This window comes from Cyprinodon variegatus, unplaced genomic scaffold (assembly GCF_000732505.1).
Source record: "Cyprinodon variegatus isolate N-32 unplaced genomic scaffold, C_variegatus-1.0 Scaffold1064, whole genome shotgun sequence".
Lineage (NCBI taxonomy): Eukaryota > Metazoa > Chordata > Actinopteri > Cyprinodontiformes > Cyprinodontidae > Cyprinodon > Cyprinodon variegatus.
In genome coordinates, this window is record NW_015151517.1 from 67064 (window position 1) to 79809 (window position 12746).

At 41.0% G+C, this 12746-nt stretch overlaps 2 protein-coding genes across 3 annotated transcripts in view; one reads left to right on the forward strand and one right to left on the reverse strand.

Moving 5' to 3' along the window:
* Positions 1-7310, forward strand: part of mapk8ip3 (mitogen-activated protein kinase 8 interacting protein 3) — a 34532-nt gene extending 27222 nt beyond the window's left edge. Inside the window, exons 18-32 of the mRNA XM_015399987.1 lie at positions 696-782; positions 918-1058; positions 2365-2530; positions 2622-2813; positions 2903-3080; positions 3163-3282; positions 3406-3486; positions 3569-3636; positions 3724-3872; positions 3960-4131; positions 4253-4366; positions 4787-4825; positions 5148-5312; positions 6086-6232; positions 7048-7310. Of these exons, the coding sequence (XP_015255473.1) occupies positions 696-782; positions 918-1058; positions 2365-2530; positions 2622-2813; positions 2903-3080; positions 3163-3282; positions 3406-3486; positions 3569-3636; positions 3724-3872; positions 3960-4131; positions 4253-4366; positions 4787-4825; positions 5148-5312; positions 6086-6232; positions 7048-7175 (1947 nt within the window). The 3' untranslated portion in view covers positions 7176-7310. The remainder of the gene's footprint in view (positions 1-695; positions 783-917; positions 1059-2364; positions 2531-2621; positions 2814-2902; positions 3081-3162; positions 3283-3405; positions 3487-3568; positions 3637-3723; positions 3873-3959; positions 4132-4252; positions 4367-4786; positions 4826-5147; positions 5313-6085; positions 6233-7047) is intronic.
* Positions 7311-9148: 1838 nt separating this feature from the next.
* On the reverse strand, positions 9149-12205 carry nme3 (NME/NM23 nucleoside diphosphate kinase 3). 2 transcript variants are annotated; one of them, XM_015399992.1, is made up of 5 exons: positions 12102-12205; positions 10210-10340; positions 10008-10109; positions 9792-9904; positions 9149-9297 (listed from the first exon to the last, which is right to left on the reverse strand). In XM_015399992.1, the coding sequence occupies exons 1-5, from the start codon at positions 12145-12147 to the stop codon at positions 9183-9185; spliced, it is 507 nt and encodes a 168-aa protein (XP_015255478.1). In that variant the 5' UTR covers positions 12148-12205; the 3' UTR covers positions 9149-9182. The 2 variants fall into 2 exon arrangements, with proteins under 2 accessions (XP_015255478.1, XP_015255477.1); XM_015399991.1 differs by lacking the exon at positions 12102-12205 and adding an exon at positions 11624-12075.
* Positions 12206-12746: the final 541 nt, after the last annotated feature.

Genomic DNA, 12746 nt, shown 5'->3' on the forward strand with positions numbered 1-12746 from the left:
TAATGATTACCTGAAAAAATAAATTCCAAATGTAGAAATTGTGGTCAAGTTTAGTTCAGGAAATGCATGAAATTTAATAAAGCAACATTTTTTTATTTTATTTGTAGGCATGATGTGGATGGCTAAAACAGGAACTTATGCTATGATGAACCCTGCAGACATTCTTACCCTTTGCTGCCTTATTATAACCTCCTCTGTCTGTCTCAACCTGCCCTACTCAACAGTTCTTAGCATCTATGCTTTATCTTATTTTCTGTAATAAACTTCTTCTATATGTTTTATAGTAATTAGACTGTACTAATACCCTGTGATCCAATGGTTATTTTGGATTCTTTAACCTTCCCTTACTTACACTAATCCTAAGAAAAAATAAAACCCAGTGGACTTAAATTGTCTCATCAGAAAATTTAGAAATAGTTTTTGTTTTCACACATAGTTCAGACTGTAATGCTTTGTAACATATTATGGATAGATCTGTTATTCTTTAAGAAAGTAACAGCAATAAACGTTGCTTTAATTCCAGAGTCAAACTGGTCATGGTTAGCCTGCATTATCAGATAAACATGGATTTTGTTTTTCATGTATATATATTTTTATTGGTGTTCAGAGAAATTCAAGATGCTTTGAACAAATTGGACCATATTTAATTTAATTTTTCTGCTTTTCTCCTGACTGCTCATCATTTTTCCCTGCAGACCAATGAGAAGGATGAAAACCGCATGAAGAATGTTCCTGTCCCGGTTTACTGTCGCCCTCTGGTGGAGAAAGACCCCAACAGGAAGGTGAGAAGCCTCCAGATGTGTCAAAAGTGCTTATTTACTCAACTATTTTACCTCATTATGTCTGTTTATACCTGATTATGTCCTGAAATGTTTACCCGAGCTGTTGGTTGTGCTCCTTGTCGTCTGTGCTTGTAGCTGTGGTGTGCAGCAGGAGTGGACCTGACAGGATGGAGAGTCAGCAGCCAGGAGGCGGTGCCTCTCAAAGCACTGTCAGGCAGCAGTGACCCTCTGCAGACTGAGGAGGACAAGAAGAACACATCCCCTGAGAAGAGAAAGGTGACCAACATCTCTAGTTTCAACCACTGATCTCTATTTGTTCACTGGATTGCTGATCGCCTGTTGGTAGTAAGAAGTTAAAGTGAAGCCACCGGTCGCCATATAGGTACCGGTACTCCCTAGTTAGACTGATCGCAATTTAAACAATATGTGCGCTACAGCATTGAACAACGATGATGTTGTCTTTTTCAGATGGATTTAAGACTTTTAAAATAAAGATAAATTCATCATTTTGACGCACACTTGGTGTTCCATAGCATAAGTAGATTACTTTAACTTATAATAAAGAAATAGGCACATCACATTGCATAGTTTTTATGACGTCAATGAGATCTCTAAATCATGTAATATATCATATTATACAAATCCATCACAACAAAACTAATGTGTTAATGGAGCATAATAATACAGGTGTGCCAAAAGTGCTAAATTGATGATGTACATGTAATATACATTTATTTGTTACATTGCTATAGTAATTACATATGAGTTCAAGATCTTACATCAAGACTGAAATACAAGTATATGTCTGCTAATGCTACAGTATTTTCCTATTTACAAATTATACATGAATGATGCCATATACATTTATGCTGGGTCTGTGCATTAGCCTTTAAAAATGTTTGAGGTGCTTTTATTTACCGTCAATATAACATGCAATATATTTCAGCACACGACTTTTTAAAAATGAGAACTACAACAAATACTACAAAAACAACAGCGTTAACTGCTTAAAGAATTATTACATTGACATTTCACAGTGAAATACTTTCTATTTACTCCACTTTCTTTTTTCTAACATTAGACACAATGTTGATGGCTTACTAAGACAATATCTTCGAGTCAGTCTGAAAAAGCCAGACTAATGTTACGCTACATACTATACTATAGGATACATCAGCGTATATATGGATTATCTTGGTTAGTTCATCCACTGACTATGAAATTACCTGTGAAACGTCTTCCCACAGCTGGAAAACTGCTTGTTTTTGCAGTCAGATTCTACACACGTAGGCATTTTTACTGCACGTTCCGGTGAGAGTGGGGAGTACCAATATGGCGGCCGGTGGCTTCACTTTTTTTGGGCAATCAGCAATCCAGTAAATAAATAGAGATAAGTGGTTTAAACATGTCGCTGGAGGCTGATCAGAGATTTCCACCAGCGGCTCAGGGTCTGCTCTGGTTAAGGAAGGAAATTTACCTTTAATATCAGAGATCATATTTATTTTTTAATCTTAACAATAGATTGGAATCTTATTGAGCACTAAGTTAGCCTTTGTTTCTGGTTTATTCACCTCTCTTTTAGTCTAAAGAACTTCAGGAGACAGACAGCATGAACAGTCGAGTGTGGATCCTCACCAGCACCCACTCTGCCAGCAAGGTAGTTATCATCGACGCCAACCAGCCTGGCTCTCTGGTCGACCAGTTCAACGTCTGCAACGCTCACGTCCTCTGCATCTCTAGCGTGCCAGGTCAGATGAAAAAGGCCGTTTACGGCCAAAATATTTGCTCTTGTTGGGATCCTTTTCTTGCTGCTCGTATTGATTGTTTATTTTTATCCAGCTGCAAGCGAGAGTGATTACCCAGCAGGAGAAATCGTGTTGGATCCGGGTGACGGAGGCAGTGGAGAGGACATGGATGGGATGGAAGGCATGTTGGCTGGCATCACGTTGGTCGGCTGTGCCACAAACTGCAGTGTTGCCCGTAGCAACTGTTGCTCACGTACCGACACACCCATAGTAGACAAAGGGCAAGGTGGGCTCATCAGTGCGGACTTTGATGAGGCCGTCCTTAGATACGAACATCCATCTAAATCATTTCATTTCTTTGGTGCTGTCCTGTAGCCCCCACTGCTCCCCCCATGAATGGGAAGATTCACCCCGCCCAGTCTGCCGAGGAAGCCACAGAGGCCACCGAGGTCTCTGAGTCCAGCGCCAACCACACGGGCATCGCATCGGGACGCCCGGGGCCCTTCACGGAGCACGTCTTCACCGACCCGCAGCCCCGTCCAACAGATGACAGGTAGGAGGTCAAACCTGGCCCTAAACAGACAGATCAGCAGCACCACGCTGGTTAAGGCTTTGAATGGTGTCTGTCCACTCAGGAGCTCGGGTCAGTCCAAAGAGGAATCCTCTCAGCCAGCAGAGGCTGAGGATGGAGGGGAGGAAACCAAAAACTACACCAGCGTGGCCCCCACCATGTGGCTCGGGGCCCAGAATGGCTGGTAACGACTTAATAATCAAGTTTTATTTGTTTTATGAAATATCATAACTTAGTAAAAATAAAAAAAATGCCATAAATAGATTAGGTTTAGAAACCAGAAGTAACTTCCTTGTTTTCCTCCCAGGCTTTATGTCCACTCAGCTGTGGGAAATTGGAAGAAATGTCTCCACTCCATCAAACTCAAGGACTCTGTTCTCAGTCTGGTGTAAGACAAACATCCCTGCACGTCCATTTTATCGCAGCTGCATGGCTTCTATTTAATGTTCGGCCCTGATGTCTGCTTTCAGGCACGTAAAAGGTCGCGTGCTGGTCGCCCTCGCCGATGGGACCTTGGCCATATTCCACAGATCCGAAGGTATCTGAGTTACTGTTTCATGTTGGTGTGACCGCTGCTAGGCCTTTTCCTCTGTTCTGGTAGGATCCCTCTGCTTTTCTTCCCCAGATGGCCAGTGGGATTTATCCAACTACCACCTGATGGACCTCGGCCGGCCTCATCACTCCATCCGCTGCATGGCAGTCGTCCACGATAAGGTGTGGTGCGGCTACAAGAACAAGATTCACGTCATTCAGCCCAAAAGCATGCAGATTGAGGTGAGCGGCATGACGTCCCTCTGTTCAATATTTTCAGCCCACTTTATTGATTTTGTTCGCCACTAATTCTCCACCGCCACTCTGTAGAAGTCCTTCGACGCCCACCCCCGGAGGGAGAGCCAGGTACGGCAGCTGGCCTGGATCGGTGACGGCGTGTGGGTTTCGATCCGGCTGGATTCCACCTTGCGGCTGTACCATGCGCACACGCACCAGCACCTCCAGGATGTGGACATCGAGCCATATGTCAGCAAAATGTTGGGTGAGTTTTAACGGACCCAAAAAAAAACAACAGGTTTATGGAGGTTTTGCTCATGAAGGTATCGTTAGAAGAGCTATTTGATGTTGAGGTTCAGAGTCCTGTCTCTGGTTGTGGGTTGCAGGTACGGGGAAGCTTGGTTTCTCCTTTGTGCGGATCACAGCCCTGCTGATCGGAGGAAATCGCCTCTGGGTGGGGACTGGAAACGGTGTGATCATCTCCATCCCACTGACAGAGAGTAAGTGCCTCCATACAAGAGGAAACTCACCACAAAACGTAAAACCACAGAGGAAACTATGATCACAGATTGTGAGGATTATTTTTCTTTTTTATTAGCTTTACCAACCAGTTACTATGAATGATCAGTGGTGACTTTAATACGACTTAAAACAGAAAATAAAAAAAGGTGAACAGTTTAACGGAAACCCTAAATCTTAAAGCTCCCATTTCTTTTGGAGATTTCCTTGAAAACCACACAGACTCTTGTCTTCTATTAGAGCTTTTTATGCTCTCCATCTGATCTTCTCCCCTTCTATCCAAGCACCTTCTTTCACCTTCTCTCTCTCTCTGGTGGTTTTACCTTCTTCTCCCAGTCTGAGCCATAACTTTTTCTGTTACTGTCCCCTTCTCCCTTCCCCTCTTGCTCCACCTCCCAAAGCGGTGGTCCTTCACCGAGGACAGCTCCTGGGTCTGAGGGGTAAGTGGGAGTGCTCCTTCCCTCCTGCTATTGTGATCTAACTGTTCTCACCCAGTCAAACCTTCATGTTCCCTGCAGACCTCTGCAACGCTTTCTCTTAGGTTTATCTACTTTTTTTGTGATTTTACTTTCAATATTTTCATCGGTAACATGCTTTGCATGACAGTTTATAATTTTTTTCATAAATATTGTGTCTGTGTAATGTATTTGCTGCATGCAAAGTCTTTGATTAATTTATTTTTGGGGGGAATATAAAATGTTTGCTCTGCATGTATGATTTTCTCGTCTTTTCCTTCTCATCAATACGTTTTCACTCCGTCAGCCAATAAGGTGTCTCCTACGTCATCCGGTGGTGTGATCCATGTGTACGGAGATGATGGCTCTGAGAAGAGCACCGGCAGCTTCATCCCCTACTGCTCCATGGCGCAAGCGCAGCTGTGTTTCCATGGACACCGCGATGCTGTCAAGTTCTTCGTTTCCGTACCGGGTAACTATAGATCACAGCTTTTTGTTTACCTAATATGTTTATCTAATGGTGAAAAATCAGTAGCTTTGTCTTTTTCAGGATGTTGTTGTGATAAATTAAAATATTGTATCATTTAGAAGCAGAAGTTGCAATACAGTGAAAAGCTGTTTGTTTTGCCACAAGCTATGTTTTTTGTTTTTAAGGGTGAAAGATATTGAAATCAAATAAAACCCCAGAATTCTGTTTGGTTATTTAGCTTGCCAAAATCTGATGACTGTAGCATTATAGCAGATTTAGCAGCACGGCGAGATAACACACCACACTACCTATATTCAAAACATAATGAAAACAAAACAGGGCCCAGACTGTAGCCTTGAGGTCCTCCATATGAAGGTGGTGCTGGGTTTAACAAGGTCACCAGTAATACCATTTAAAGCCTTTATTAAGAGAGAAGACCTGTATTTTAGGTAGTTTTGTTTAGATTTCAAAGAAAGATTTGATAGATTTGAAAGTGAGGAAAGGAAAAGAAACCGTTTTGCTTTCTTTTCCTTTTTCAATATAATTTACAAAAGCAGATTCAAGCTTAAAATAATTAACTTTTATATTGATAAACAGAATAAAGAAAGGAAAAGCATTTGAAGCTTTAAAAGTTGCACAGATATTGCAAACAAACCAGGGTCCAGATTTGAGCCTTGGGGAACTCCACATTTAAATGGTGCTGGAGATCAAGAAAACTCAGTTCTTTCATATGCAGGATTGAAATATCCAACTTGTGTTTTTTTTTTTTTTGACAGGTAATGTTTTAGCCACCCTAAATGGCAGTGTTCTGGACAGTCCGTCTGAAGGTCAGAGCTCCACAGCGCCCACAGAGACGGAAACGCAGAGTGTTCAAAACGTGTTGGTACTGAGCGGAGGAGAGGGATACATCGACTTCCGCATAGGTGAGCAGTGACTCCCATCCCATTACTCCCTACAAACATCTGTATTTTACTCCTCTGCTGTGATCGTGTCTGTTCTGACCACTGATCTCTATTTGTTCACTGGATTCCTGATAGACCGAAAAAACTGAAGTCACCTGCAGCACTTGGTACTCCCAACTTTCAAGGAGTCGAGCCATTAAAATGCCTGCAATGTAATTTAATTACCATAACAACGTAATCAATACATGTATATTACATGTAAATCATCAATTTAGCCATTTTTGGCACGTAATCAGATAGTGTGTGCGTATGTGTTTAATATTCTTAATATCCAACCTTCAGTATTATTATGCTCCATTAACGCACTAATTTTGTTATGATGGATTTGTATAATATGTTATGTGAAGTGCCTAATTTTTTTTTTACCAGAAATTACAGTAATCTACTGATGCTATGAAACAGCAAGTGTGTGTCAAAGTGATTATTTTATCTTTATTTTAAATGTCTTAAGGCTCCATGAAAATGAGGAAATCATTGTTGTTCGATGCCGTAGCGCACTTATTGTTTACATTGCGAATGGTCTAACTAGGGGAGTACCAATATGGCGGCTGGTGACTTCACAGCACCTTATACTACCAAAAGCCTATTAACCATCAAGTGAATAAACAGAGATCAGTGGTTCTGACCCCTTAGTTTGTGCTTTTATTTCATTTATCTTGTTAGTCACTTATATCCACATAGGCATCGTATAAAAGCCAGAATGAATAATCCCAATGAAGTTTAGATAAGTATAAATTAATTTCTCATGCTCCGTGTTTTTATTTTTCCTCCTGCAGGGGATGGAGAGGATGAGGAGACGGAGGAAGGTGACAGCAGCGGTGGGGCTTCGCAGATGAAACCTGCTTTGAGCAAAGCTGAGCGAAGCCACATCATCGTCTGGCAGGTGTCCTATGTGCCGGAGTGACGCCGAAACCTGCTCTAACATTATACCCAAACATCTCTTTGAATAAACCACCCCCCACCCCAGAAGCTTACAGCCACTTAAACCTTGTAATTATTCCCCGGTCATGTAAAAGTTCCCGTCTGGCTCCGAAACAAATAAATCCTCTAAGCTGCGCTTCTTTCCTTGTAACTATTAAACCCCTCCCCTCGTGCCATCACCTTTTAACTTTAATGCCTTGTAAGTACCTCCTTTGACCTAGTTATCTGCCTGCCATCCTGTGTCTGTCCCACACAGGATATTATAACCATCATCATAAGCCTTGTAACTACCTCCCTCCTCTGTAACCATCCAATACTCACCCTGTAAGCTCACCTTATCTCCTCCTATATGCAACCTTGACTGCAGAGCCGCTCAAGTTTGTTATCAAAGGAAACTTCTGTCCAAAACAGAAAACAATAAAGATCGGCAGATACAGCGAAGTGATAGCATCAGCTTGCAAATGCATTGACAAAAGTTGAAGGAAAATTGATTTGGTAACAAGTTGGGGAATTTTTCTTTTTTTTTCCCCCTGAAATGCTGTGAAGTCGATCTCGATCCGGACTAAATAAACACACAGCCTTAAAAAGCTGATCACTCTACTGGAACTTACCCGCATCTTGTCATATTACAACCAGAAATGTAGTTTATCTAAATTTCAAGTGATAAAGTGAATTGATTTAGAGGTTTCAATATAAATGCGTAGTATTGTTTTGTTTTTTTAGAAGGCCCCTCACAACATGATGCTGCCACCACCGTGTTTCACTATGGCTTTGGTGTGTACAGGGTGATATGCAGGAGTTTTATTTGTTATCACAAGACGGCAGCATTTATTTTAAAGACATATTAAATATAAGAACTGTTGACTGAGCTGGTCATGTTTATAGGCCTTTATTAAGGAGTATCAGAATAAAGGGGGGGGAAACAGGGATGCATGCCAATGAACAGGTTGGTGATGGTTTTCTTCAAGGAACTGTGCTGCATACAAGCTTATTTAGGAAGATGCTGGAGATATGTGGTGCAAACTAAAGAACAGAGTGTGTCCACATCCACTCAGATTGGCCCAGTTTAATGTCCTAATCCTTTGGTTCTTAAATAATCTCTCTGACTGGCTGTTGATCAGATGCTTTGGTGTGAAGCAGGTAAACAGTGGCATGTTGTTATTTTATGTACAGGGATAATTGTAAATGTTCAGAAGCACCGAAGCCCATCCTCTCTGTTCAGTATGGAAACTCATGCATCAATCTCCATCTGTGCTTTAAATATTAAAACATATTCGTGTGCCGAAAGAAAACATCTCCATTGTGTTCTTAGTTTTTTTATTTTTTATGTTTATACAAAAAGTACTGAGCAAAAAAAAAAAAAAAAAAAACTACAAGAGCTTCATCTTTAGACAGTTTTTTATGAGTTTATTACACAAATGTGCTATATTTATTGCATTCAGTGAGCCTGGTATAAAAATAGAAAAGCAACAATAGTAAAGAGTTTAATGCTGTTCAAAAGCTGAAAACTTTACATTCAAGTATTTCCACATTATTATTTTACATCCATAGAGGACTTTAACTTACTGGAAAGCATTCAATGAAAGAAAATAGCAATTTTTAAACATCAATAATCTCCTTGATTTAGTGTAATTTTCACCATATACATCAAGTAATTTTGCCTTTGCATTTTTAAATGGTTAACAGCAACTCATTATGATTTTAAAAAAACATGTAATGAGTCACTTTTAAACCCATTATCTTCCTGATTTCACATTTTCTCTTTGCATTAAGTAAATCTTATAGTTTGAAATGAAAAACACCCATTACTGCTCCTAACATTTCTGCAAAGATTCTCACCTTACTTTGAACAAAAAATGTAAACCAAAGAGATGAAGCAGCAAGGCAGAGATGACCTTTCTATGCTACGAAGCTACAAAAGGCTAAAGCTAAAAAAAAAAAAAGACAACATTGTAACACCAGTTCAGGTTAATAGTTTCTCTGGAAACGGTTAGTAGATCCAGTTCTTGGAGCTGCTCTCCCAACGGTGGAGCTCACCTTGACGGAACCATAGAGAAATCTCTCTCTGGGCGCTCTCCACCGAGTCGCTGCCGTGGATCACGTTCCTTAAAAACAGCCCATAAAGAGTCAGATGCGCTACTCTGATTATCCTCAGTTTTTAGGCATTCTGGGAAGTATTAACCTTGAACCTTTTTGGCCACATTTTTCTGGGCCATACTTGTGAGAGTAATTAGAAATAGGAAAGATAATGTGTCCTCCTAAGGGGTTGTTATCCATCTTTATTCCATAAATGATGTGCAAGGGGCCAGAGCAGCAGGTGCAAAACTATTCCCCAGCATCAACCTGGCATTATCTTGCTACTGTCTTAAAACACACCAAAATATACAACTGCATGTATATATTTGAGCTTGTGGGTGTAATTTCTTAACACTGATAAGATGTTGTTGTTTTTTTACATATGAGATTAAATGCCAGGCTGAGGGTTTTGCACTACGAGAGAGAATTCTGCACTTCTGATTGCGACTCACTATAAATGTCTGCGGATATAAAACACAGATCTGATCTCTAACTAACAGGCTGAGCTGATGGATCGACTTACTTGCCCACTTCCACGCAGAAATCTCCGCGAATGGTTCCTGGCAGTGACTCTGCAGGGTTGGTCTCTCCCAGCATCTTGCGAGCCGTCTTCACAACATCTAAACCCTGCCACACCTACAGGAAAATAAACAAACAGGAATGTGTCAAGGGAGAACAGAGATGCATGCTTGAACACATCAAAGGGATGCTGAGAAATCTGTAAGCTGGGGAAATTCACCATTGCAACAACTGGTCCAGAGCTCATGTAGCTTATCAGTCTGCTGTAGAAAGGCTTTTTCCTCAGCTCCCAGTAGTGTTCGCTGAGAAGTTCCTCAGATGCCTGGTGGACACATTTAATCAAGATAAATAACTTAGCCGATTGGGTCTGTTATCTTCCCATGGGTTAACCATTACCGCATATTTGAAGCACAAGGAAATACCTTTACAAGTTTAAGTGCCACAAGTTTGAAGCCTCTCTTCTCAAAACGACGCACTATTTCTCCAACCAGTTTCCGCTGCACACCGTCAGGCTTCACTGCGATGAAGGTGCGCTCGTTCACCCCTGTCCAGCCTGAAATAGCAAAAAGAATGCAGTGGAATGCAACTTCAAACCAAAAGGAACTGTTTCATTCAGAGTGTAGCATGCACTTGCTTTTGCAAACAAAGGGAAAACATCCCTTCAATTGCATACTTCTTAAAGACATAACCTAACAGAATAGAACCTCCTGCCTTCCATTCTCTGACATGTTTCCCGTTCCTGCTGATAAATAAGGATCCCACACAATGCTGCGCTCACTGCCATGCTTTATTAAGGGGATGGTCAGGTCTCAGCAGTTTCATTGTGTCCAGTGGCGTCAAAAGTACACACAGAGATAGTGCAGTTTAGTAATCAATGATCAACTTGACCTCTTTACTCAAGTAAAAGTGAAAAAGTATGTGCTCCAAAAACTACTTAAAGTATAAAAGTATAAAGTAACCTTTAAAAAAAAAAACATCCAGATGCCACTATATGAATTGAAAGCTCAATTTTTAGACTATTTCAAAAAAATTCTTTGAAATAGGGTCAAGGATGAGGGAGGTCTAGTTGGTCTCCATCTCCTGATACGCTCTCGCCTGTGTCCGACCTTTCAGAGATCTCAACATCTTTTTCTTTGTTTTAAAAATGTAAGGAATAGAAAGTACAGATACTTGTGTGAAAATGTAACGAGTAGAAATCAGAAGTAGGAAGAAAAATAAGTAATGGAGTAAAGTATAGATACCTAAAAAGTGTACTTAAGTACACTAACGAAGTATTTGTACATCGTTACTTGACACCTCTGGTTGTGTCACCTTGTTCTAATGCTATTTTCTTTAAATGAAAACCTCCTCACTTAACATTTTTTTTCCAAAAAGCCATTATACTAAGGAAAATCTGAAATTACTTCACATATTCTGATTAATTCTGCCTAAGGATGTTGGTTTCATGAGGATAAAATAATAAAAAGGGGAAAATGAGCAGGAATATCCTTCTGCTTCACAATATTCTTCTACTTAGTGTGGATGTGACACACAAACCTCTTTGAAATTAAAGATTTTATGGTAGTTTACTCCTAAAAACTTCCCAGCCTTGGTTTGGTCGCCCATTGATCAACATCGCCCCCTAGTGGAGAGCCATAAAAATGCTGACATTTACAAATTTTAATTAAACTGCATGCATCTTATTAAATTCCCGCAATCTACGTAAAATCTGGTATTTTTCATGCGTAAAAGCAACTCTGTAGGATATTCTGCATTGGTTAATGTATTAAAAACGAAGCACTGCAGCAGAAGCTCCTCAATCTCTTCTCTCTAAACCCCACATAAAGAACCTCTCACCGGTTTCATCAATCTTTGCCTGTTTTCGCACCAGATCGTCCAACTCCTGCAGATCCTGCTGTGACCTTTTTGTCGGCCTCATTGCTGCGACTCTTTCTGCAGCAGCCTATCAGATCCCACAGTCTGCGCGCGAGCACAAATCTCCCCAATAAGCAGCGCGCGAGCCCCTGAGCTAATAATAGGACGATGAATCAACTTTTCTGACAAAGAGGAGCCACGCCGCATGCTGTTGGATCAGCAGCTGAGTTGGACACACCAGTTAGTGATGAGCTTGGGTTGGTTTAGTCCCGTTTTAAAGTCTAAACCACTGCAGGGTTAAAGTTAGCAGAGCTGCATGACAGCACTGTTACCCAATGAAAGTCTGCTGCCTTCAGCTAACCCCGGCATCTCCTGGAAAATGAACTAAATCAGCTGGAAAAACTCGGATCAAAGGTTCGATTAAATGTCGCTCAGCTACTAACAAGCATCCAAAACCAACCTGACTGGAAGACGTGGGCAAAAATGGACAGAAACAGGCAGATCATTGTAGATGGAGGACGGAGGGAGAGCTCTGTGGTCTGTGAGGGACAGCTACGTCACGTTGCTAAGCAACGCTCCAACGCGCGAAAGTATGGCAAGCCTTTGTATGATTTAATAGGCAGACTAAGCCCTACAAGGAGGGTCTGGAACCTTTGAAACCATTTTGGCCTGAGTCTGGCTAAGTGAAAGTTGTTTATAGCACAAATATTACATTAACTTTTATTAATAATGAAATATTTGCCATAGGGACTGCATTGCATTTTCATACGACCTACAGTTTATTTGTATTTTAAGCTCTTAAAATGAAGAAAAACAGGATAATTTTCATAAAGATAAAGCAGGGATTTTCTTGTATAGGATCCATCCATCTTCTCCCGCTTCATCTGTCAGGGTTGTGTTGGGGCTGGTGCCTATCTCCAGCAGTCTGTGCCAAAGGTGGGGCACACCCTGTCCAGGTCACCATTCCATTGCAGGGCAACACAGACACACACAACATGCACACTCACACCCAAAGACAATTTAGAGAAGCTAATTAACATGGAGCCTAGGCGGAAGTTCAACTAAAGAAACTCATTGCTTTCCTACATCCACCTGCAACACAGCC

What these genes read in the sequence shown, in the direction of transcription:
- nme3 (XM_015399991.1), bottom strand. Translation starts at nt 11,705, where the DNA reads ATGAGGCCGACAAAAAGGTCACAGCAGGATCTGCAGGAGTTGGACGAT. An exon ending in GGCAAAGATTGATGAAACCG is followed by an intron (nt 10,341 to 11,623) that starts GTGAGAGGTTCT and finishes TTGCTATTTCAG; the next exon opens with GCTGGACAGGGGTGAACGAG. An exon ending in TGGCACTTAAACTTGTAAAG is followed by an intron (nt 10,110 to 10,209) that starts GTATTTCCTTGT and finishes TGTGTCCACCAG; the next exon opens with GCATCTGAGGAACTTCTCAG.